This window comes from Hemiscyllium ocellatum, chromosome 38 (assembly GCF_020745735.1).
Source record: "Hemiscyllium ocellatum isolate sHemOce1 chromosome 38, sHemOce1.pat.X.cur, whole genome shotgun sequence".
NCBI lineage: Eukaryota > Metazoa > Chordata > Chondrichthyes > Orectolobiformes > Hemiscylliidae > Hemiscyllium > Hemiscyllium ocellatum.
Window position 1 is genome coordinate 32,238,704 of NC_083438.1, and position 25,056 is coordinate 32,263,759.

The following is a 25,056-nucleotide window of genomic DNA, read 5'->3' on the forward strand; positions in this document are numbered from 1 at the left end:
GCCTGGAATGGAAAATAGGTCGTACGAGGATAGGCCTTTTCTCATTGGAACGGCGAAGGATGAGGGGTGACTTGATAGAGGTTTATAAGATGATCAGGGGAATAGATAGATAGTCAGAGACTTTTTCCCCTGGGTACAACAGAGTGTTACAAGGGGACATAAATTTAAGGTGAAGGGTGGAAGGTATGGGGGTGGGGGGGGGGGGGATGTCAGGGGTAGGTTCTTTACCCAGAGTGGTGGGGGGCATGGAATGCGCTGCCTGTGAGAGCGGCAGAGTCAGAATCATTGGTGACCTTTAAGCAGCAATTGGATAGGTGCTTAAGCTAGGACAAATGTTCGGCACAACATCGTGGGCTGACGGGCCTGTTCTATGCTGGATTGTTCTATGTTCTTTCCAAGATCTACTGTACAATCTGTTCTTCTCTGCCATTCCTTTCCTATCACTGACTTCCATCCATACTAACTCAGTTGACAAACCTTCCTCAACAAATGTCTTTTCTGCAGCTCCAGTGCACTCTCTAATTAATAACACTACTTCCCCTCCTCTAATAGACCCCCTCCCAGTTCCTTTTAAGAAGATCTAAACCCTTGAACATCCAGCAACCATTCCTGCCCTTGTGAAATCCACGTCTCTGTCACAGCTACAGCATCGTAGTTCCCAGTACCGATCCATGCTCTAAACTCGTCACTCTTATTCCTTACACTCCTTGCATTGAAGCAGACACTTTAACCCATCCCTATCAACTGTGTAGCCTTCCTGACAGACTCTTGGCATTCTATTTCTGCCCGTACAACAACTACCCTCTCCTCTGATCTGTAGCTCTCATTCCCATTCCCCTGCTAAACTAGCTTAAACCCTCCCAAAACGCTCTAGCAAGTCTCCTGTTCAGGACATTGGTGCCCCTCCAGTTTAAGTACAACCTGTCCTTCATGTACAGGTCCCACCTTCCCCAGGAGGTACCCCAATGATGTAAGTTTCTGAAGTCTCCCTCCTGCGCTAACCCTATAACCACATGTTTAACTGCACTCACTTCCTGTGGCTTGCCTCACTAATGCTTCCGGAAGAAGGGCTCATGCCCGAAACGTCGATTCTCCTGCTCCTTGGATGCTGCCTGACCTGCTGTGCTTTTCCAGCAACACATTTTCAGCTCACTAATGCTAGTAAGGTTTAGAGTTCCTGAGATGGGATAGGTTAGTGGGAGACTGACCTCCATTTGTGTCTTCATAAGTTGACTCTTGGCCGATGAATTCCCTTTCACTAAAGCACGGATGAGATCTTGCTTTGTCTCCTGGAAACAACAAATTGTTAGAAAAGCTGAGGAAAACAAGGAACATCAGAGGCACAGTGCCCCTGATAGGACACAGCCTGTAACTGGCCTTTTAACAGATCAAGTCAGCATCGCAGGAATAATTCACCCTGTCAGACTGAACCCGGTCACAGGACCTGACTATGGGGGGGGGGTACAAAACTCCAGACAACACTCCAAGGGATAGCACTGAGGGAGCACTGCACCAGTACCGGGGAAGCACTGCACCAGCAGGGGTGTGATCTCTGATTTGCCACTATAAAAGGAAACTGCATCTGCCCTCTCGCGTGGGTGTGCTTATCTTGATGATAAGCAGGAAGCAGCCCTCCCTGATGTCTGGGGCCAATACTTATTCCTTCACCAGTATCACTGAAAAACAGGTGGGAGGAGTCATTCTCACTCTGCTTGTGGGATAGCGATATGCACCAAAGGGCTTTTCTAAGTGAACTCGCATTACTGAACATCACTCGTTGGCTGTGAAGCCACATCTTTGCAGAGAAGATGTTCTGCTGTGATTCCTGTCTGAAAATGGTGGAATATACTATCGACAACTGCACAGGATAATCGCAGACACGTGACATTTCACACTGGGGAGGGCCCTCAGAAACCAGGGGTCGGAGGGAACACAGAAAGGTCAGAGGGTGTAAAACTTCGCTCCAGCAGGTCACAGGCAGATCCTGTCAGTCTCGCCCAGCCTCTACCTCAACAGCAGACTTACCACGAGAGATTGGAAGCGGAGGATGCTGCTGTGCTTCTGCTGCAGGATCTGGATCTCACGGTTCTTGGCTTCTATGGAGTTAGCTAAGAGCTGAGCCTGCTCCGAGAGCTCCTGGAGGTAGCTCCTCTTCTCCATCGCAGTCAGTTCCAGCTCCAAGGCCTCCCTGTCACAAACACAAGCGCGCTGTCCAGTGAGACATGGCTGCAGGCGACACCAGCAATGCCGCTCAACGTCTGCAGAAAGGTTGACAGCACCCTGCTATTCCACTGCCTCCTACCTGGCAGCTCCAACCTCCGCCATCTATATGGTCCCATCTTACAAAGGATTCGGTTTACCATTCTGTCCTCGGTGGTCCCTGTTCGCTGATCTCCACTGAAGCTAGGGAAGGGACTGCTGGGCCCCATGCCAAGATACTTGCATTATCCATAGCCGTGGGCAAAGTGCCAAAAGACTGGAGGTTAGCTAACAAGGTGCCATTATTTAGGAAAGGTGGTAAGGAAAAGCTAGGGAATTATAGACCAGGGAGCCTGACTTCAGTGATGGGTAAGTTGGTGTGTCATAGTGGCTCGGTGGTTCACACTGCTGTGTCACACCACCAGGATCTGGGTGGGATGCTCCTCGGAGGATCGGTGTGGACTTGATGGGCTGAATGGCCAACCTCCACACTAAGAATTCTATGACTTCATAAAATTGTTGGAAGGCATTCTGAGGGACAGGATTCACGTGTATTTGGAACGGATTAGGGATACTCAACGTGGTTTTTATGCTTGGGAAAATCATGTCTCACTAACTTTATTGAGTTTTTTGAAGAAGTAATGAAGAGGATTGATGACGACAGTAGTGTATGCTGTCTATACTGGCTTCAGTAAGGCATTCGACAAGGTTCTGGACGGTAGACTGGTTAGCATAGGCTCGTGATGGAGGGTTGCTTTTCAGACTGGAGTCCTGTGACTAGCAGTGTGCCATAAGGGTCCACTGCTAGGTCCACTGCTTCTTGTCTATAATTTATAGACACTTATATGAATATAGGCAGTATGGTTAAGAAGTTTGCAGATCACACCAACATTGCTGGTGCAGTGAACAGCAAGAATAAAATATGCCTGGGAGTGGCAGATGGAGTTTAATTTAGAATAATGTGAGGTGCTGTATTTTAATTAGGCAAATTAGGGCAGGACTTATACACTAATAGTAAAGTCCTGGGGAGTGTTGCCGACCCATGAGACCTTGAGGTCCAGGTTTATAGTTTCTTGAAACTGGAGTCACAGGTATGCAGGGTAGCAAAGGTGACGTTTGGTACACTTGCCTTCATTGGTCAGAGCACTGAGTATAGGAGTTGAGAGGTCATGTTGCAGCTGTACATGATATCGGTTAGGCCACTTTTGTAAAACTGCTTTCAATTCTGGTCTCCCTGCTACACAAAAGATATTGTGAAATTTGAAAGGGTTCAGAAAAGATTTGCAAGGATGTTGCCAGGGTTGGGAGGGGTTTGAGTAGGGAGAGGCTGAACAGGCTGCGTCTATTTTCAATGGAGTGTCACAGAGGCTGCAAGGTGGCCTTAGAAAATCATGAGGGGCATGGACAGGATGAATAGCCAAGGTCTTCTCCCTAGAATGGGAATGTCCAAAACTAGATGGCATATGTTTAAGTAAGAGGGGAAAGATTTAAAAACAGACGTATGGGTCGATTTCTTTTCCACTTAGAGGGTGGTGCATGTGTGGAATGAGCTGCCAGAGGAAGTGGTGGAGGTTGGTACAATTACAACATTTAAAAGGCATCTGGATGGGGATATGAATAGGAAGGGTTTGGTGGGATATTGGCCAAATGCTGGCAAATGGGACTAGATTAATTTAGGATATCTGGTTGGCAAGGACGAGTTGGACCGAAGGGTCTGGTTCCATACTGTACAGTTCTATGACTATGGTTTACTGGGTGAGGGAAGAGGTTGAGAAGCAGGTTTCTTCATGGCAACCTCAGCCAATGCAGGAATTGAACCCTCACAGCTGGCATCACTCTGCACTGCAAACCAGCCAACCCACCAACTGAGCTAACCTCACCACAAGGTGCTTTCTAAACGCTGTTGAAGAGGGGACAAAACTTCTGACCTGACAGCAGACAGGAGCTCAGCATCATGTGCATACTGTTCCTCCAGCAGGCGATTAAACTCCTTATTCAGCGCCGTCAGCCTGCCACTCATTTCCTTCTCCCGCCTGAGGGCCCCGATCTTCTCCACTGCCCGGACCTCACAGTCTCGCCATCTCTCCTGCCGAGGGACCACACAAAAACACAATTTAACTGCTTCCCCTCTGGGAGATAACGCAGGGCGGTTAGACATTACCACAGACCATTCCAGCCCCACATCAACAAGCGTTTGATGTTGTGGCTATCTCAGAGACACAGCTAGAGGACGGGCAGGAATGGTTGTTGCAGATTCCAGGATTAAGATGTTTCAGCCAGGGGTATTGGGTGGGAGTGCACTGTTAATCAAGGATAATATTACAGCAGCTGAGATAATGTTTGAGGACTCATCCACTAAGGTAGTTTGGGCTGAGGTTAGAAACAGGAAAAGCGAGGTCACCCTGTTGGGAGTTTGCTATAAGCCTCTGAATTGTTCCAGGGATGTAGAGGAAAGGATAGCAAAGATAGTTCTCGATAGGAGCGAGTGTAACAGGGGAGTTGTTATAGAGGACTTTAACTTCCAGTTCAGTTAATTTAGACGGGTCAGTTTGTGCAGGAGGGTTTTCTGACACAGTACATCGACAAGGCAAAAAGGGACAATGCCATATTGGATTTGGTACTGGGGAAATTCCTGATGAAGGGCTTTTGTCCGAAACGTCGATTTTACTGCTCCTCGGATGCTGCCTGAACTGCTGTGCTTTCCCAGCACCACTAATCCAGAATCTGGTTTCCAGCATCTGCAGTCATTGTTTTTACCGAAATGAACCCAGTCAGATTTGGTGATAGGTGAGCACTTTGGCAATAGTGACTGTAATTCGGTTATGCTTACGCAATAGGCAGGAATAGGTATATACTGCAAGGAAAGAGGTATAACTGGAGAAAGGCAGTTATGGCGCGATTAGGCAAGATTTAGGATGCATAGCACGGGGAAGGAAACTGCAGGGGATGGACAAACTTGAAATGTGGAGCTTATTCAAGGAACAGCTACTGGGTCCTTGTTAAGTATGTACCTGTCAGGCAGGGAGCTAGTTGTTGATAGAGGGAGCCATGGTTTACTAAAGAAGTTGAAGCTCTTGTCAATAGGAAGAAGGCAGCTTATGTGAGGATGAGGTGTGAAGGCTTAGCTGGGTGCTTGGGAGTTATAAGTTAGCCAGAAAAGACCTAAAGAGAGGGCTAAGAAGAGGGGACATGAGAAGTTGTTGGCAGATAGGATCAAGGAAAATCCTAAGGCCATCTATACGTATATCAGGAATAAGAGAATGACTAGAGTAAGATTAGGGCCATTCAAAGACAGTAGTGGGAAGTTGTGTGGGGAATCTGAGGACATAGGGAAAAGCACTTTATGAATACTTTTTGCCAGCATTCACATCAGCGAGAATAAGGAGATATAAACTACAAGATTAGATGGGATTGAGGTTGACAAAGAGGAGATTTTAGCAATTTTGGAAGATCTGAAAATAGATAAGACCCCTGGGCCAATAGGATTTATCCTCGGATTCTCTGGGAAGCCAGGAAGGGAATTGCAGAGCCATTGGCTTCAATCTTTGTCATCATTGTCAACAGGAGTAGTGCCAGAAGACTGGAGGATAGCAAATGTTGTTCCCTTGTTGAAGAAAGGAAGGCGGGACAACCCTGGTAATTATAAACCAGTGAGCCTTACTTCAGTTGAAGGTAAGGTGTTACAATCATCTGGAATGGAATAATTTGATTAGGGATAGTCAACACGGTTTTGTGAAGGGTAGGTCATGCTCACTAACCTTCTTGAGTTCTTCGAGGTGACCAAACAGGTAGATGAAGGTAAAGCAGTTGATGTGGTGTTTATGGACCTCTGGAAGGCATTTGATAAGGTTCCACACGGGAGGCTATTGCACAAAATGCGGAGTTTCAGGATTGAAGATGATTTAATGGTTTGGATCAGAAATTGGTTAGCTAAGAGAAGACAGAGGGTGGTGGTTGATGGGAAATGCTCATCCTGGAGCTCAGTTACCAGTGGTGTGCCACAAGGATCTGTTTTGGGGTCACTGCTGTTTGTCACTTTTATACATGATCTGGATGTGGGCGTAGAAGGATGGGTTAGTAAATCTGCAGATGATACCAAGGTATGCAGAGTTGTGGATAGTATCAAAGGATGTTGTGGGTTACAGAGAGACAGAAATAAGATGCAGAGCTGGGCTGAAAAGTTCCTGATGAAGGGCTTTTGCCTGAAACATCGATTTTCCTGCTCCTTGGATGCTGCCTGACCTGCTGTGCTTTTCCAGCACCACTCTAATCTCGACACTGGTTTCCAGCATCTAGAGTCCTCACCTTTTGCCAAGTAGCAAATGGAGTTTAATATGGAAACCAAGGTGATTCACTTTGGAGGTAGTAAGAGGAATGCAGAGAACTGGGCTAATGATAAAATTCTTGGCTGTGTAGATGAACAGAGAGACCTCAGTGTCCAGGTGCATAAATCCCTGAAAGTTGCCACCCAGTTTGATAGGGCTGTTAAAAAGGCATATGGTGTGTTGGCGTTTATTGGTAGGGGGATTGAGTTTCAGAGCCATGTGGTCATGCTTCAGCTGTACAAGACACTGGTGAAGGCTAACACGAGGGGACATAACTTTAAATTGATGGGCGATAGATTTAGGACTGTTATCAGGGGGTAGTTTCTTTCCTCAGTAATAGAGGCGTGGAACGGCTTGACTGCAGTAGTAGTAGACTCGCTGACATTAAGGGTATTTAAGTGGGCATTAGACATACATATGAATAATGGAACTGATGGACATCAGATTAATTTTACAGGTCAGTGCAACATCAAATACCGAAGGGCCTGTATAGCACTGTAACGTTCTATGTTCAATGTTCATTCGCCCCCTTCACCACTGTCACAGTGTGAGCCATCTACAAGATGCACTGCAGCAATTTACCAAGTCTCCTGAGGCAGCATATTCCTGAACACTTCCAGCTAGAAGGGTAAAGGCAGTGTCTCAGAGGGTCAGGGGGTGATCTTATGCAAGACCAGCTCTTCCAAGTTCCCCTCTGACTCCCTAAAACAACTTTGCACAGAGATGGAGTCTGTCTCAGGAAGGATGTCAGCTTTCAGCGACTACTGTGTGATCAAGTAGTCACACTGATGGTCACAACAAGTAGGAATCCACTGACAATCCAAGGACTGCTGCAGTTCAAGGAGGCAGTTCACCCCAACGTTCTCCAGAACAACTAGGGATGAGCAATAAATGCTGGTCCAGCCACAGACATCCACATCCCAGGAAATAATAAAGGAAACACAATCATTTGGTCAAGCAACAACAACAAAAACCAATGCAGGCACAGCAACGTTTTGTTAAACTGAAGGCGTTTTGACATGATCAAGAACTGTTCCATTCATTTCACTGTGGGACGCAGCTGTCAGTGGCTGGGTCAGCATTTGTTCTCCAACTCTAATTGCCTTTTCAGAAGCTGGTGATGGGCTGTCTTCTTGAACCGCTGCAGTCCACCTGCTGTGGGTTGACCAACAATGCCTTCAGGGAGGAAATTCCAGGATGTTAACTCAGTGACAGTGAAGGAACGGTGATATATTTCCAAGTCAGGATGGTGAGTCACTTGAAGAGGATCTCAAAGGTGGTGGTATTCCCATAGGTCGTCCTTCTAGATGGAAGTTGTCGTGGGTTTGCTTTCTGTGGCCCACCTGTGAATTTCTGCAGGACATCTTGTAGATAGTACACACTGAGTGTTGGTGGTGGGGGGAGCACATGCTTGTGTATGGAATGCCAATCAAGTGGTCTACTTTGTCCTGGAAGGTGTCAAGCTTCTTGACTGTTTTGGAGTTACACCTACACAGACAAGTGGAGAGTATACAATCACAGTCCTGGCTTGTGCCTTGGGGAGTCAGGAGGAGAGTTTACATTGACAGACTCTGAGAAGAATTGATACGGCATAAAACTTCAGCTGCAGCTTGCATCTTTGACACTTAGTGAATATTATCTTGGACAAATTGTTGATTCCAACATAATTTGGCCAAAGATGAAAGTTTCAGCACTCAGGAAGGAGTCCCCAGAAGGCTGGGGGTGGGGAATGTGGGGCTTGCTCCCACAGGGGAGAAGGGAGGATGTGCACTTGTTCCCACAGGGAGGGGGTTTGGAACGTGTCAATTTATTAATAGGGAGAAGTATAAACGCACAAGGAAGAAAGGAATAGAAGGAGATGCTAGTGAGGGAAGATGAGTAGAGAGGTGTTGGGGGGGAGGCGGGGAACACTGCTGCGGGAGAGCGCACAGGGAAGAAGCAAGGAACAGGATGGCCTGTTTTCCAACTGTACATCACAAAGATGAACTTGTGCTGATCAGTGTGACATTACTGGATAGTTTCAGGCTGGCTCTCCCTGTGCTTGGAATATGTTCACTCTGACCAAACATTTACACTCCCACTCAAAAGCTAATCTCTCACATCGTACAAACCTCAAGTAAAGACTTGACAGAGCGTAGAACCGCAGGAGCCTCTGAGACATCCTGTAGGTGGGAACGACTGTAGGAGAACCTGCAAAAACAGCACCATTGCCAGGCACAGCAGTGACATATCATTAACATAGAGACAACTCTCGGTCAGATTAAAGAGCTTCCAGTAAACACACACACACACACATCTCAGAGACTCAAACCAGAGGGAACACTGTTAGGATACAGAGTCCAGCTCTGTCAACTTTAAAATGAAAGCAAAGTTGCCTCTACATTGATGGGGAGGAGGGGGACAAACATTCCCAGGCCAAGGATGGCACAGGGCTAGATACAGTGACGCTCATACTCCTCTCTCAAACCAAAAGTAATGCGCCTCTTCTCTTTTCTTTTTAAAAAAAATAAAGTAAAGCTCTCTCTATGTTTTTAAACCACAAGTGAATGGAAAATAAACCTTCATTGACATTTTCCCCACAAACACTTCCATGCCAGGTGCAGCACAGGCTTAGCTACAGATAAAACTGCCTCTACTCTTTAAAACTAAAGACTCCCCTACATGTTTTGTTTAACACTGAGTCTCCATCAAACACTATTTTAAACAGAGAAATATTCATTTACTTATTTCAACTGGGAGTAAAGTCTCCTCTTTCTGTTAAAGTGAAAGTAGAGCTCCTTTCACACTGTTCACAAACACACCCAGGACAGGGACAGCTCAGGGTGAGATAAAGGGCACAGCTCTCTTTGTTCTATTAAACGAAATGTAAACTGAAAGTAAATTGCCCTTTCCTCTTTTACACGAAATGGAAATAAAAAGTAAACACACCCTCAATACTGTCTCAACAAAAAACACTTCAAGGTCAAGGACAGTACGGAGTCAGGCACAGAGTTAGCATCCCTACACTCTTAAATAGGAAGCAAAACTCCCACTACTCTGTTAAACTGGAGTAAAGCTTCTATTACAGTATTCCCAAACACTCCGATCAGAGAATGCATGGGGGTAGATACAGAGTAATGCTTTCTACTCTTATGCTGAAAATAAAAGTCCCTCTACTTGTTTAAATTCAAAGTAAAGCTCCCTGCACACTGCACCCACCAACACTCCCAGGACAGGGACAGCACAGGGTTAGATACAGAGTAAAGCTTCTTCTATACTGAGCAGTCTACAGCCCAAATTCTCCAATTTTAAATAACCTTCCTTCCCATCCCACAATTCCCTTTATAGCCTCTCTTCATCCCTTCCATTCCACTTACTGACCCTACCTTCCAGCCATCAACCACATTCACTCCTCTCATTATCAAACAGGCCGTACCCTCTACCTGTGTTCACTTATCTCACCCCTCTTGTCAGTCTCCCCACCCAAACCTCTCCCTCAGACCCCCCCTTTATCTGCAGCTCCCCTCACCTCCACTCCTAGTCCTGAAGGGTTACACATGAAACATTGACTTTTCCACCCCCTGATGCTGCCTGGCTTGCTGTGTTCTTCCAGCCTCCTGCTCGTCTCCCTTGGATTCCAGCATCTGAAGCTTTTTTTGTCTCCTCTACACTCTTCCCAATCAAACACTCCCAGGATAGGGACAGCACCGGGTTAGACACGGAGTAAAGCTCCCTGCACTCCGGAAGAGTTCTGCCAAACAAAGATTACCTGAGGACTTCCATGTCCTTTCCCACATCCACTTTCGATTGGAGTTCCAGGAGCTCCTCTTTATTCTCAGCTGCCAGAGTCTGCACTGCTGCCAGGATGTGGATTGGTGGGTGTGATGCATTAACACCCTGCACAAAAACAAAGGCTGAAGTTGCTAAAATGAAAGCAGACAAAACTGCTAAGTCTGTGTATACAGCACTCCTGATCTCAGCAGCCCCCTCCAGCCCCTATACCCTGGTGAGTGTGGGACCCCATATCTCAAGGAGAATTGGCACTCACCTCTATCTGGTTCAGCCATTGATGATAACTGTCACTTCTCAGGTCATAGCCCCTGTCACTGTGAGCAAAGGAAAAATACATTTAATGAACAGGAGGTACAGAACACCTCGCCAGTCCCCGACTCCCGGCCCCATCTCCGTCGCCTCCCCCACCCCCATCTCCGTCGTCTCCCCCACCCCCATCTCCGTCGTCTCCCCCACCCCCATCTCCGTCGTCTCCCCCACCCCCATCTCCGTCGTCTCCCCCACCCCAGTCCCCTACTCCTTCACCTCCCACAGCCCCGACTCCCATCCCCATCTCCGTCACCCACCCCCATCGTTGTCACCTCCCCCGGCCCTGACTCCCGCCCCCATCGCCGTCACCTCCCACAACCCCGACACCCCTCGCCACCTGTCACCTCTTCAAGCTCCTACATTGTTCCTTCCTTCTGTCAGCTCTTCTACTCCCTACAGCCCCTGAAGTCTCAATGTCACATGAATACTTGCCTCTCACCCACCTCCCAGCCACTTGCTGATTCCCATCACTCCACCATTGGTGACTGCCACTTCCCTCACCTGGATTCTCAGCTCAAGATCTGCCAAGCACTAGACAGAGAAGACCCACAAATGCATAAAGCACAGAAGCTACCTACCCACTGCCTCCAAGAGGACTCTCCTGTTCATCATATAATGACTTCAGGAGCTGGAATCTCGTGAAACACGTTCCCCGAACATCTTGCTGAGGGAAAGAGAATAGGAGAGAGAGTGAGCGAATGAGACAGACAGAGTCTGGAACAGGGAGGGAGTGCAAGTTTGCAGGACAGAAACAAAAAGGAGATTGCGAGAGAGAAACAGACAGACACAGAGGACTTAAGGCAGAAAGTGAGAGAGACAGACATATTTCACAGGTTCCAAATCCAGAACGTTGATTTTTATAAAACAGAGTCACTACAGCAATGAAGGAGTCTAATCTGTCCATCAAGTCTATACTAGCCCTCTATAGCGAAATCCGGTCATTCCAACCTGTGGAATGGGAGTACAGAGAAAGTCGTTTTGCAAGCTTATCTTTCCTCAATTTCTCTGTGAAATCCTTCTCCAGCCTCCGCATGGTCAATGCGCTCCATGTCATTATCTCTCACTGCATTAAAAATATTTCCGTTCTAACCTGGTCTCTGCTCCTCCTACCCAGAACATTAAACCTGGGTCATGTTCCTACCATCAGCCAATGGGAACAGCTTTTCTTTTGGTTTCGACAAGGGAGACAGTCACTAACTTAATCACCGCAATCAACCGGATGTCTCCGCCAATTTCTTGTGCTCCATGGAGAACATTAGCCTCTAAAAGAGGACCGCCTGTTTCTTAAGAGTTAAAGCCTCAGCCACATGTCTGCCCATACTGCTCAAGGTGCTGCTAAAGGAAACTGGGTTATAAGCTCACCCTGAAAACAAACGTACTGGAGATTACAGCGAGTCAGAGAGCATCCACGGAGAGAGTGCAAGCTAACATTTCAAGTTGAGATGACTCCTCATCAGAGCTGACATAAGAAGTGTGTTGGCAGCAGCATTCACTCAATAATGGTGTGTGTGTGTGTGTGTGTGTGTGTGTGTGTGTGTGTGTGTGTGTGTGCGAGCTGAGGAGGGGGGAGGTCAGAATCCTGAGGGGGAAAGGATGTTGATGGTTTAGATTAAGTGATCAGAAAGTGCGAATGGCAGAACAACGATGTGTCTAACTGTCTGACTGGAAAACAGGCAATCCCACTGGGGTGGGGGACAGATGGCATAGAGAACAATGTAAAAAAGTGAAGCTAAAAGGAAAGGTAATGCCTTCACAAACTGAAGGCTTTGACCTCAATATTAAGTCCAGAAAGTTGTCGTGACTTAATATTGAATTCAACAACTTCAAATTGTGAAGCCATCCCTTCTCTTTCTTTTAAGCTTTACCTGTTATAATCTGTCACCATATTCCCTGTCCCCTCCCGCAACCCCTCGTGGGACTGTGTTCTTTCCGGTCTGGCAGTTAGACACACCATCATTCTGCCACTCTCACATTCCGATCACTTAATCTGAACATTCAACAGCCTTTCTCTCCCAGCATTCCAAACCCCTCCCCACCTCACTACAGCTCTGAAGAAGAGACGTCTAGACCCCGAAATGTTAGCTTGCTCTCTCTCTACAGATGCTGCCTGTCCTGCTGTAATTTCCAGGATTTGTTGTTTTCAATGCAGATTCCAGCCTGTGCAATAATTTGCTCCTATAAACTCACCCGAGTGGCCGAACTAGCTTTGTTCAAGTTACTCATCAAGATTGGAAGCTTGTTTTTGTAAAATATAGACACCATTCTTGGTTGAGGACATCCCAGCTAAGCACAGGGAGTTGCTGTGACTCCCTGACAGAAGACAACAGAAGCTGCAAACAATCCAGAAGAGAATTGGTCCAATTCTGGAAGAGGGAATACATCCAAGGACCAACTGGTACAATACTGTGCCTTTAAGATTTATTCTGCGTCGTTTCTATTGCAGAGTGGTATCATCACCCTGGAGACAACATCACTGCTTCAGAAGCAGCAGGTCACATCTTTGAGCTCTGTGGTTATTTTTTTAAACGAGATGAAGGAAGCACGAATGAGTGAAGTCAGGTTCACACGTACGCAGGGTTTCAGCTTTGCTGAGGTTGGCAGTTTGAAACTGCTAGATACAGCTCTCTCTGCTGTGGCTGTTACTTCCCTGGTGCCACGATCAAGGATGTCTCAGAGACGGTGCAGAGTGTTCTCAAAAGGTGAGAGGCCCAGCAGGAGGTCATTGTACATATTGGAACCAACAACATAGGAAGGGAAAATGCGAGTTCTGCAACTTGAGCCTTTCTCCTGAGCTGCTGGTAACACATGAGACAATCTGTTCTGCTGAATTTGCCTTGGCGAACTGCATATCTGGGATACTGCTATATTGGAACAATTGACTCATAGCTAAATAATATACTTAAAGCAATTAAATAGAATTGAAGTTGTGCCAATTTTCTTTTGTTTGCATTTTGACTGCAGTTTATGAATGAAGTGTGTATTGCTTAAAGCCTAACAAGTTGACCAATTAAATGAATACATTTGCCTTTAAATAAGTAAAAGTTAGGGTACAGGCCTTCTCTTTGAAATATTTTGAGGGAGTTTGGTCTGGTCCATAACATAAAGGGATATAAAAGCAGAGAAAACTGACTAGCACAGATAGATGGGTCGAAGGATCTCCATCTTTGAGGTCCTGAAGAAGGGTGACTGGACCAGAAATGTTAACTCTGCTCTCTCTCCACAGATGCTACCAGACCAGCTGGGTCTCTCCAGCAATTTCTGTTTCTCTTTCAGATCTCCATACCCTCAGGTCTCGGTTTTACAACAACTTACACCGTAGCCCTGGAAATATGCTGTTCTTGTGACCGCCCTGACAAGCACACGATGTAAACCTCCAGCAAAACATCTCCCTCTTTCAGAAAAACAATCCACAAAATGTCTGTGGCCCTGAATTCAGCTCTCTACACAATTCACCTCCACCACTCCCTGCGGGAGTGAGTCCCACATTCTTCCCCTCTCTGAGCGAAAACGTTTTCCCTGAATTCTCCGATGGGATTTGTTAGGAGGTATTTATATAAGTGATTTTGATGAGAACATAGGAGGTATAGTTAGTAAGTTCGCAGATGACACCAAAACTGGAGGTGTGGTGGACAGCAAAGAATACAACGGGATCTTGAGCAGATGGACCAATGGACTGAGGAGTGGCAGATGGAATTTAATTTCGACAAATGCGAGATGCTGCATTTTGGAAAGGTAAATCAAGACAGGACTTTATATACTTAATAGTAAGGTCCTAGGGAGTGTTGCTGAACAAAGAGACCTTGGAGTGCAGGTTCATAGTTCCTTGAAAGTAGAGTCACAGGTAGGCAGGATAATGAAAAAAGCATTTGGTATGTTTTCCTTTATTGATCATACATTGAGTACAGGAGTTGGGAGGTCATGTTGCGGCTGTAAATGACATTGGTTAGGCCACTGTTGGAATATCGCGTGCAATTCTGGGCTTCCTCCTATCGGAAGGATGGTGTGAAGCTTGAACAGGCTCAGATAGGCTGGGGCTGTTTTACCTGGAGTGTCGGAAGCTGAGGGGTGACCTTAGGAGGTTTATAAAATCATGATGGGCATGGATAGGGTAAATAGACAAGGTCTTTTCCCTGGGGTGCGGTGTCCAGAACTAGAGGGCATAGGTTTAGGGTGAGAGGGGAAAGAATTATAAGGGACCCAAGGGCATCATTTTCATGCAGAGGGTGGTGCTTGTGTGGAATGAGCTGCTCGAGGAAGTGGTGCAGGCTGGTACACTCGCATCATTTAAAAGGTATCTGGATGGGTATATGCATGAAAAGAGTTTACAGTGATATGGGCCAAGTGCTGGCAAATGGGACTAGATTAAATCAGGCTGTGGTCAGCATGGAGGAGTTGGACCGAAGGGTTCATTTCCATGCTACACATCTCGGATTGTCTTCTATCACTGCTCCCTAGTTCTGGTCTAATACCGATAAGTTGAAACGTGATCTGGTAGATATACAGATGGAAGCCCCTTACTTAATTTTACAACTTTGATGAGGCCACCCCTCAGCTTTCTTCTGGGATGCCAAATGCATCCCCAGTCCAGATTAAACAAAACGACCATCTGTGTGGGACTATTATTGGTAGTAATGGGGCTTCACCCAGCATATCCCCCCTCTCAGGTCTAGAGAGTTGGTAACAGTGGGTTAAAAGGAAGGATACCCCCCTCCCTTACCCGCTCTCTCCTCTGGCATAGGTAGGGAGGTACAATGACCCCACCACTTCCCAAACCGGCTGTCTCAAATGATTAATTCCACTTCTCCCCCAGAAGGGGAATGTGAACAGAGCACCACCTCCATGAACACACAACAGGACTCAGCTGCAGGGACAGGTTCCTTGGTGCCCATCCTCCCACAGATACTCACCAGCACCTCAGGTTCCAAACCACTGCCATGCCACAACTTGCCAGCCATAGTACTGTCAACTCCCACATCTTGCTCAGCTTTACTGAAACAGATAGGGGAAATAAGTAAGGAAACAGTAAAGTTTTCAAAGGGATACTCCAAAATCAGGCCAAACATGGTATCTCCAACAGCGCTCCCTCAGCCCTCCCACAGCACGCCATGCGCCCTCGGTAGGTTTCCTCACCTGCCGATCTGTCTGAAGACATGTAGCCGATCGTGCAACTTCTTGCTCTGTTCCTCCAGTGTCTTCCTCCTGTTTACTGCACGCTGCAGAAACGCTTGTAACAAAATATTTCGCTGTTTCAGATCCTGCAGCCTCTCGCAAGTCTCCCTCAGTATTTGTTCTGCATAGTAACAAATCAGGCTGAAAATTCACCAAGGGAGAGACCACGCCCACTGACAAGTGCCCTACACTGAGAGACCATTCAGCCCCTCAGCTGGTGCTTCTTCACACCAGCCTTGTGACCAATCCTTTCTTCATCCCACACTTTCCACTGGTTTCTCTCGCACCTGTTTATCCAGTTTCCCTGTTTCTATACATCAATACAATTTAGCTTGTACATTTTGATAGTGAGTCCTGCAGCTCACCCCCCACACACCACGCACTGCAAGAACAACTCCCTCACCTCACCACAACCCCCCAAAAAGGGAGCAAGTGCCACATTTCCTCCACGCAGCTCCCCCCGCCCTCCCAACTCGCTAGGAGAAGACATTTCACCTGAACTGCCAATTGGATTTGTTAGAGATTGTCTTCTCTCGATGGCCCCTTGTTCTGGTCTCCTAACACACCCTGTCCATGCCTCCAAAAATGTAAAACATCACCTCTGAGTCTCCACAGTTGTAGTCCCTCTCTCATTTTAAAAACAGCTCAATCAAGTCACCCTACTCTTTTGTGAAAAGACCTCGGCTTGGTCTATCTTGCTGATATTTATCTGCACTCCCTGGGAGTCAAGTCTACAAAAAGTGCCTTGCACTTTCTCCACACCTTCCCTATCCCTATCTGGCACATATTTCTGTCTATAGAGTCATAGAGATGTACAGCATGGAAAGAGACCCTTCGGTCCAACCTATCTATGCCGACCAGATATCCCAACCCAATCTAGTCCCACCTGCCAGCACCCGGCCCAGATCCCTCCAAACCCTTTCTATTCATATACCCATCCAAATGCCTCTTAAATGTTGCAATTGTACAGCCTCCATCACATCCTCTGGCAGCTCATTCCATACACATACCACCCTCTGCGTGAAAAAGCTGCCCCTTAGGTCTCTTTTATATCTTTCCCATCTCACCCTAAACCTATGCCCTCTAGTTCTGGACTCCCTGACCCCAGGGAAAATACTTTGCCTACTTACCCTACTAATCCATGCCCCTCATAAATTTTGTAAACCTCTATAAAGGTCATCCCTCAGCCTCCGACGCTGCAGGGAAAACAGCTTGTTCAGCTTCTCCCTATAGCTCAGATCCTCCAACCCTGACAATATCCTTGGAAATCTTTTCTGAACCCTTTCAAGTTTCACAACATCTTTCCGATAGGAAGGAGACCAGAATTGCACACAATATTCCAACAGTGACCTAACCAATGTCCTGTACAGCCGCAACATGACCTCCCAACTCCTGTACTCAATACTCTGACCAATAAAGGAAAGCATACCAAACGCCTTCTTCACTATCCTATCTACCTGCAACTCCACTTTCAAGGAGCTATGAACCTGCACTCCAAGGTTTCTTTGTTCAGCAACACTCCCTAGGAGCTTACCATTAAGTGTATAAGTCCTGCTAAGATTTGCTTTCCCAAAATGCAGCACCTCACATTTATCCGAATTAAACTCCATCTGCCACTTCTCAGTCCATTGGGCCATCTGATCAAGATCCTGTTATAATCAGACGTAACCTTCTTCGCTGTCCACTACACCTCCAATTTTGGTGTAATCTGCAAACTTACTAACTGTACCTCTTATGCTCATTTATGTAAATGACAAAAAGTAGAGGACCCAGCACCAATCCTTGTGGCACTCCACTGAATACAGGCCTCCAGTCTGAAAAACAACCCATCTTGAACCCGGAATAGACCATTTGGTCCTTCTAGCCTGCCTTGCCTTTCAATATCATCACATCCCACTAATGAAGGGGGAATATGGCACAAGTTCCTTAAAGTGGAGTCACAGTTAGATCGTATAATGTAGGCGGTGTCTGGTATGTTTACCTTTTTATGGTCAGTGCATTGAGTATAGCAAGTTGGGAGATCACGTTGTGGCTGTACGGGACACTGGTTAGGCCACTTTTAGAATACTGCATTCAATTCTGGTCTCTCTACTAGCAGAAGGATGTTGTGAAACTTGAATTGGTTCAGAAAACATTTACAAGGATGTTGCCAGTGTTGGAAGGTTTGAGCTGTAGGGAGAGGCTGAATAGGCTGGGGCTATTTTCCCTGGAACTTCAGAGGCTGAGCAGGGCTCTATAGAGGTTTACAAAATCATGAGGAGCATGGAAAAGGAAAAGGTAAATAGACAAGGTATTTTTTTCCCCCCAGTGTAGGTAAATCCAAATCTAGAGGCCATGGATTTAAATTGAAACGGAGAAAGATTTAAAAGGGACTTATGGGGCAATGTTTTCATACAGAGGGTTGTGCGTGTGAGAAATGAGCTGCCAGAGGTGGTACAACAGCACTTAAAAAAGGTACATGAATGATGTTTGGAGTGATATGTGCCAAATGCTGGCTAATAGATGAGATCAGTTTCGGATGTCTGGTCGGCATGGACGAGTTAGACCAAAATGTCAGTTTCTGTGCTGTACGTCTGTGACTGTTCAAAGGGCTGAGGGAAGAGTGGGCCAGGCTGGAGTAACAGACTGAATCTGACAGGGTCTGACAGCTCACCATCAATCTCTTGCTGCTCGTGCTCTGAGCTTTCGTCCAATTGCTGGAGATCAGTCTGCAGAGATACAAGCTGTTCCAGCAGCTTCCTCCTTTTCTTCTGCTCCTTGTCAGACAATGGAGCCTGGGAGTGGAACAGAAACACACCGTGTAAGATTCAATCATCCTACCAACAGGCAACGAGAGCTAAATGCAAACTGTGTCTATCCTGCACATGCTGATCACAATGCAAGACTGAAAACAGATTCATGTTTTCATGATGGGGACAGAGTAGACACAGCTTTACTATGCATCTAAACTTGTACTGTCCTGCCCTGGGTGAATTTCATAGAGACAACGTAAAGGGGGCTTTCAGTTGTACCTAACCCATGCTGACCCTGTCCCGGGAGTGTTTGATGGGGACAGTATAAAGGCAACTTTACTCGGGATTGAACCCTGTGCTGTCTCTGCCTGGAATCACACGATAAATTTACTTTTTAAACCGGATAGAAAGACATCCTAATATACCTCTTCCTCTTCACATCACTTACCTCAGAGCCTTTTACCCATCGGTTCCTGAGCAAACAGTCAAGGAAAGTCTCAACGTCACTGCAAGGAAATAACCAATCATATGGCTCCTTACTCCACGCCTCCCTCCCTCTGCAACCTCCTCCGGCCCCTCCACGCCTCCCTCCCTCCCTCTGCAACCTCCACCGGCCCCTCCACGCCTCCCACCCTCCGCAACCTCCTCCGGCCCCTCCACGCCTCCCTCCCTCCCTCTGCAACCTCCTCCGGCCCCTCCACGCCTCCCTCCCTCCCTCTGCAACCTCCTCCGGCCCCTCCACGCCTCCCTCCCTCCGCAACCTCCTCCGGCCCCTCCATGCCTCCCTCCCTCTGCAACCTCCTCCGGCCCCTCCACGCCTCCCTCCCTCCCTCTGCAACCTCCTCCGGCCCCTCCACGCCTCCCTCCCTCCCTCCCTCCGCAACCTCCTCCGGCCCCTCCACGCCTCCCTCCCTCCGCAACCTCCTCCGGCCCCTCCACGCCTCCCTCCCTCCCTCCGCAACCTCCTCCGGCCCCTCCACGCCTCCCTCCCTCCCTCCGCAACCTCCTCCGGCCCCTCCACGCCTCCCACCCTCCCTCCGCAACCTCCTCCGGCCCCTCCACGCCTCCCACCCTCCCTCCGCAACCTCCTCCGGCCCCTCCACGCCTCCCACCCTCCCTCCGCAACCTCCTCCGGCCCCTCCACGCCTCCCTCCGCAACCTCCTCCGGCCCCTCCACGCCTCCCACCCTCCTCCGGCCCCTCCACGCCTCCCACCCTCCTCCGGCCCCTCCACGCCTCCCACCCTCCCTCCGCAACCTCCTCGCCTCCCACCCTTCCTCCGCAACCTCCTCCGGCCCCTCCACGCCTCCCACCCTCCCTCCGCAACCTCCTCCGGCCCCTCCACGCCTCCCACCCTCCCTCCGCAACCTCCTCCGGCCCCTCCACGCCTCCCACCCTCCCTCCGCAACCTCCTCCGGCCCCTCCACGCCTCCCACCCTCCCTCCGCAACCTCCTCCGGCCCCTCCACGCCTCCCTCCCTCCCACCGCAACCTCCTCCGGCCCCTCCACGCCTCCCACCCTCCCTCTGCAACCTCCTCCGGCCCCTCCCTCCCTCTGCAACCTCCTCCGGCCCCTCCACGCCTCCCTCCCTCTGCAACCTCCTCCGGCCCTCCATGCCTCCCAAACCCTGCAGCCTCCTCTGGCCCCTGCATCACTCCCTATCTGAGTGATCTGCGCATCTCAAATTCCAACTTCTCCAGAATCCCCCAATTCCCATCAGTCTACCATTGGCAGCATGCCTTCGGTTGCCCACAGCTCCAAACTTTAACAATCCTTCGATTATTGTTTCGGTCTCATCATCTAAAGACATTTCTGATTGTGAAACTCAGGCAAATCAAGTCAATCTCCCCAGTGTGACTATTATAACCCAGAGCATGGTCTCCCAGTATAAATTACTGCCAACAGCTTAAAGGATACCATTCCAGATTCCCCTTGATCTCTCTCACTACCCTGAAAGAGAGAAATGGATGAAGTGAGCCAGGCGACCACTGGAGGTTTAACTGTAACTAAACATGTCTGACAACAGGCATCAGACACCCTGCAATTCGGCCAATTTAATAGGCCGCACTCTGAGGGGATCAGGGTCGAGGGAGCGCCACGCTCTCAGGGCCAAGGAAGCGCTGCGCTTTCAGATGTGCCTCCTCTTGAACAACTCCTTGAAGCATTGTCCCTTCGCGAAGCATTATACTGTCTCCAAGCTCAGGTCAACTCCATAATTATCAGAGCAACTGTGGTGAGGAAAAGCAGTGAGGGACTTCCTCCTGGTGTCCAATTTTCATCTCATCAGCAACATTAAAACTAACACAATCTGGTCATTATTTACTGGAATTTGAGGGAGATTGCTGTGTCCAGACTTCAGACAAACTTCCTTCAGCAACAACTACATTTGGGCAATGGTTTGTAACCCTCTATGGGTAAGTCACAAGACGGTGAACGCCTCTTCCCCAAGTCTCAAATATCAGCGTTGCTTGAACATGACATCCTGGGAAACCATCAGTTTCTCTGGCCTATGTCCTTGACAAGGTACCAACACGACAGCAGTGTGCAGTCACTTACTCTTTCCGCTTGATGTAGCGAGTGACATATTCCCAGATGTCTTGACTCTGACCAGCACAGAGTCTGGAAGAAAAAACACAAAACAGAAAATGAACAAATAAGAGAATTTCACTCTGAAGATTTGCAAAAAAAAAGTCATTTATACATGTCTGTGAAACACATCTTCTTCAGATTCAAAATATAGAAGAGAAACGTTGCTGAAGAAGACATGTTATCAAGTCTACAAACTGGAGAAACTCAGCGGGTCTGGCAGACATATGAAGAGAAAGCAGAGTTAACACTTTGAATCCTAAGGTGCTTCTTCAAACTGTGAATGGACAGAACAGTCTAGAAGGGTCACTGCACCTGAGACTATGCTTTCTCTCCACGAATACTGTCCAGCAATTTCTGTTTTGTTTCAGATCTCCACATCCAACGTTCTCAGTTTTATCAACGTCATCAATGTTTCTCATCAGGACCAACACAAGAATTATAAACTTCAAACACAGATATAAAAGAGACTCAAAAGGCAATCTTTCACGCAGAGTGTGATGTGTGTATGGAATGAGCTGCCAGAGGAAGTGGGGAATGGTATGGGCCAAGTGCTGGTAAACAAAACTACATGAGGTTAGACTATCTGGTCAGCATGAACGAATTGGACCGAAAGGTCTGTTTCTGTGCTGCACATCTCTATGACCCGCTCATTTTGTACCCTGGCCTTCGAAATTTGCTGTTTTGGGGAATACCTTGACAAGTACACAATGTAAATCTTCAGTAAAGCATCTCTTTTTCAGAAAGGCAAAACACCACAAAATGGCTGCAGTCCTGAATTTAGCCCTCAACTCAAATTACTGCCACCACTCCCTGTGGGCATAAGTTTCACATTCTCCCTCACTGTCTGGAGGAATATGTTTCTCCTGAATTTTCCATTGGATTTATTAGGGACTGTCTTCTATCACTGCTCGCTCGTTCTGGTCTCCTACCAATAAGTCAAAACACCTTCTCCACATCCAAATGATTGCCTAATTTTACAACTTGGATCAGGCCACTCCTCAGCCTCCTTTTTGGTAGAGAACGCAGCCCACGGGTCTGTCCTGTTCTTTCCTGATCATCAGCACATTTTGGTACTCGCATCATAGGCAAACATTGGGCAGGACTGCACAGTCAGCCAAGACGCAGGGTATGCACTCTCCTCACTTTCGGAATCCAGCGTCAGTGGGCATGTTCTGGTCAGGGACTCCCATCTCGACTGCCCATTCCTTCAGCTTCATGGCCACGTCCTCCATGACCTGGGAAATAAAGCAGATTAAAATGTTCAGCAGAGTCAATCATTTGGACAGATGCCACAACTCTATTTTCCTTATGTCATACTTGACACATCCCTATCCCTAGTCCTAGTCCTAGCCCTAGCCCTGTAACCCTGTAACACACTGTCAACATCCCAAAGCAGCTGAATTTCCTGATGTTTACTCCAATGTCTGTAACCCTATCCTCCCAGCTCTCTTCCTTATCATTCATACGCTTAGTCCCTACTTATTCCTCCTTTGCTCATTGCCCCTTACCCACAATTCCATTCTCTCTCTCCCCACCCCCCAATCTTTCTGGCCTTGGCTTCCCCCTTTCCCTACTTTCTTCCCCCCCTTCCTTCCCCCCATCTTTTCTCCACATTCACCTCCTCCTCCGCCGTTTCCCGCCTTCCTCGGTGAGACGGGACGCAGGGCGGCGTCACTCACGCGTCTCCCGCGCACGCGCAGACCTCCGGCCGGCGGCCGGTTCCAGCCCCCCCCCCCGCGCACGCGCACCTTTCAGATTTTCAAATCCCGGTCAGAGCAACGGATCAAAAAGAAACCGCCAAGAGAAGGAGCACGTGACCGAAGCGTCAACTGAGCTGCTAAAGCTGTTCCAGACATGAATAAAAGTCATATTACCATCTTTCAATAATAGTCCCTGCAATAAAATCACCATCTTTCAATAATAACCCCTTCAATAATCATCTCTCTTTAATAATAGCCCATTCAATAATTATCATACCTCTTCAATAATAACACTTTCCGCATAGTCAGGTCTGTCTCCCGCCCACGCTGAAAGAAGCAAATATTTCTCTTATCCTCAAAAAAGGAAAAGACCCAGAAGATTGTGCATCTTACAGACCAATATCCTTACTAAATGTAGACTTTAAAATTCTCTCAAAAATGTTAGCACTAAGACTAGAAAGGGTACTGCCATATATTATAAAGGAGGACCAGACGGGATTTATTAAGGGCCGCAGATCATCCAATAATATCAGAAGGGTCTTGAATATGATCCAAGCCTGTCATCAGGGAAAGATACCAGGAGTAGTAATTTCATTGGATGCGGAAAAGGCATTTGATAGGGTTGAATGGTCACATTTATTTTACACATTGGAAAGGTTTGGCGTTGGACAGGTGTTTACCAAATGGGTTTCAACATTGTATAATGACCCCAAAGCAGCTGTTATTACTAATGGGTTAAGATCGGATGGCTTCAATGTGGGTAGGGGCTGCCGTCAAGGATGTCCTCTCTCACCATTGTTGTTTACACTGATAATCGAACCATTAGCAGAAGCCATCCGGACTGATCCTAATATAACGGCCCCGAGGATTGGTACAGGTAAACACAAAATTACCCTCTATGCAGATGACGTTCTCTTATTCCTCAGTAATCCTTTAATGTCAGTGCCTCGTCTAATTCAAGTTATTAATACATTTAGTGCATTCTCAGGCTATAAAATTAATTTTTCAAAATCGGAAGCCATGCCAATGGGTGGTCTGGCTATGATACCCCACTTAATGGACGGATCCCCTTTTCCCTTCCGTTGGTCCCTGGAGGGCTTCTTATATTTAGGTATTTTTATCACGCCAGTATTTGATCAGCTGTATAGGGCTAATTTTGTACAATTAATGGAAAGGATAAGGCAGGACCTCCAGCGATGGAGAGACCTTCCGATTTCCTGGCTAGGGAGAATAGCATTAATTAAAATGAATGTTCTGCCCCGTCTCTTATATCCTATGAGAATGCTCCCGCTGATGCTGCCAAGGCTAGCCCTACGTAAATTATATGGCTGGTTGGGCTCCTTTATTTGGAACCATAGACGGCCCCTTATTAAGCTGAAGAAGCTACAGCTTCCACAGGCAAGGGGAGGACTGGACTTCCCAGACTTTAGGAAATATCAGTTAAGTTCCCTACTAAGTTACATAGCTGATTGGGTTTCATCTGATCCACAATCAATTTGGCTGGATATCGAAGCCTCCCAAGTAAAATACCCACTTATTAACCTTTTATTTTCAGATAAGAGGAAAATCATTACAGACCACTGTAAAAATCCCATAATATTAAACACAATTAAGGCCTGGAATATAATGCGGCAAAATGAGGGTAACTCACATAAAACATCCCCCCATGCACCAATAGTAGGCGCATGGGGATTCCAACCGGGGATTACAGATGCCACCTTTAAACTCTGGAGATCCAGGGGCATCTCATGCTTAGGGGACCTATTTAAAGATGGGATCCTGATGTCCTTTGAGCAGCTGCGTCTGAAATTCGGAATACCTAATGGGGATCTCTTTCGATACTTCCAAGTTCGAGATTATATACAGAGGAAGACTACATTAATAGATAGTCTTTATAAATCAGACAGAGAACGTAATGTCTTACGACCAGCGGGGGCATCCTCCGTTAGTACTATATACCATTTGCTACATGAAGGAGTCTCAGGAGACATGGATGACCTGCTTAAAACATGGGAGCAGGACTTGGGGCTAGAAATCTCTGAGGATATGTGGAATGACATTTGGGAAAATGCTAGAAGAATTGCTATCTGTAACAGAACTCAGGCTATCCAACTAAAGATACTTCATAGGGCCCATATAGCTCCGGCTCGACTGGCAAAATTTAAGGCAGGAGCATCTCCAATGTGTCCCAAATGCAAAATAGAGGTGGGTACTCTTGTACATTGTCTGTGGACTTGTCAGAAAATCCGCAGATACTGGACTA

General features: G+C 47.4%; 1 protein-coding gene across 6 annotated transcripts in view; it reads right to left on the reverse strand.

Annotated features, from left to right (window-relative positions):
* haus5 (HAUS augmin-like complex, subunit 5) overlaps positions 1-25,056 on the reverse strand; it is an 84,107-nt gene that overhangs the window by 7,967 nt on the left and 51,084 nt on the right. For 2 of the 6 annotated variants that reach the window (XM_060852603.1, XM_060852604.1), the window contains exons 3-17: positions 23,071-23,120; positions 22,237-22,328; positions 21,061-21,123; positions 20,422-20,454; positions 18,954-18,978; positions 18,427-18,547; positions 15,735-15,894; positions 15,512-15,593; positions 11,183-11,268; positions 10,552-10,609; positions 10,273-10,400; positions 8,636-8,714; positions 4,128-4,285; positions 2,026-2,188; positions 1,209-1,289 (exon numbers count right to left, since the gene is read on the reverse strand). In XM_060852603.1, coding sequence (XP_060708586.1) covers positions 1,209-1,289; positions 2,026-2,188; positions 4,128-4,285; positions 8,636-8,714; positions 10,273-10,400; positions 10,552-10,609; positions 11,183-11,268; positions 15,512-15,593; positions 15,735-15,894; positions 18,427-18,547; positions 18,954-18,978; positions 20,422-20,454; positions 21,061-21,123; positions 22,237-22,328; positions 23,071-23,120 — 1,379 coding nt within the window. Of the gene's footprint in view, positions 1-1,208; positions 1,290-2,025; positions 2,189-4,127; positions 4,286-8,635; positions 8,715-10,272; positions 10,401-10,551; positions 10,610-11,182; positions 11,269-15,511; positions 15,594-15,734; positions 15,895-18,426; positions 18,548-18,953; positions 18,979-20,421; positions 20,455-21,060; positions 21,124-22,236; positions 22,329-22,711; positions 22,797-22,841; positions 22,937-23,070; positions 23,121-25,056 lie in introns of those variants that run through there. The other 4 variants (XM_060852605.1, XM_060852607.1, XM_060852608.1 and 1 more) reach the window with 3 other exon arrangements.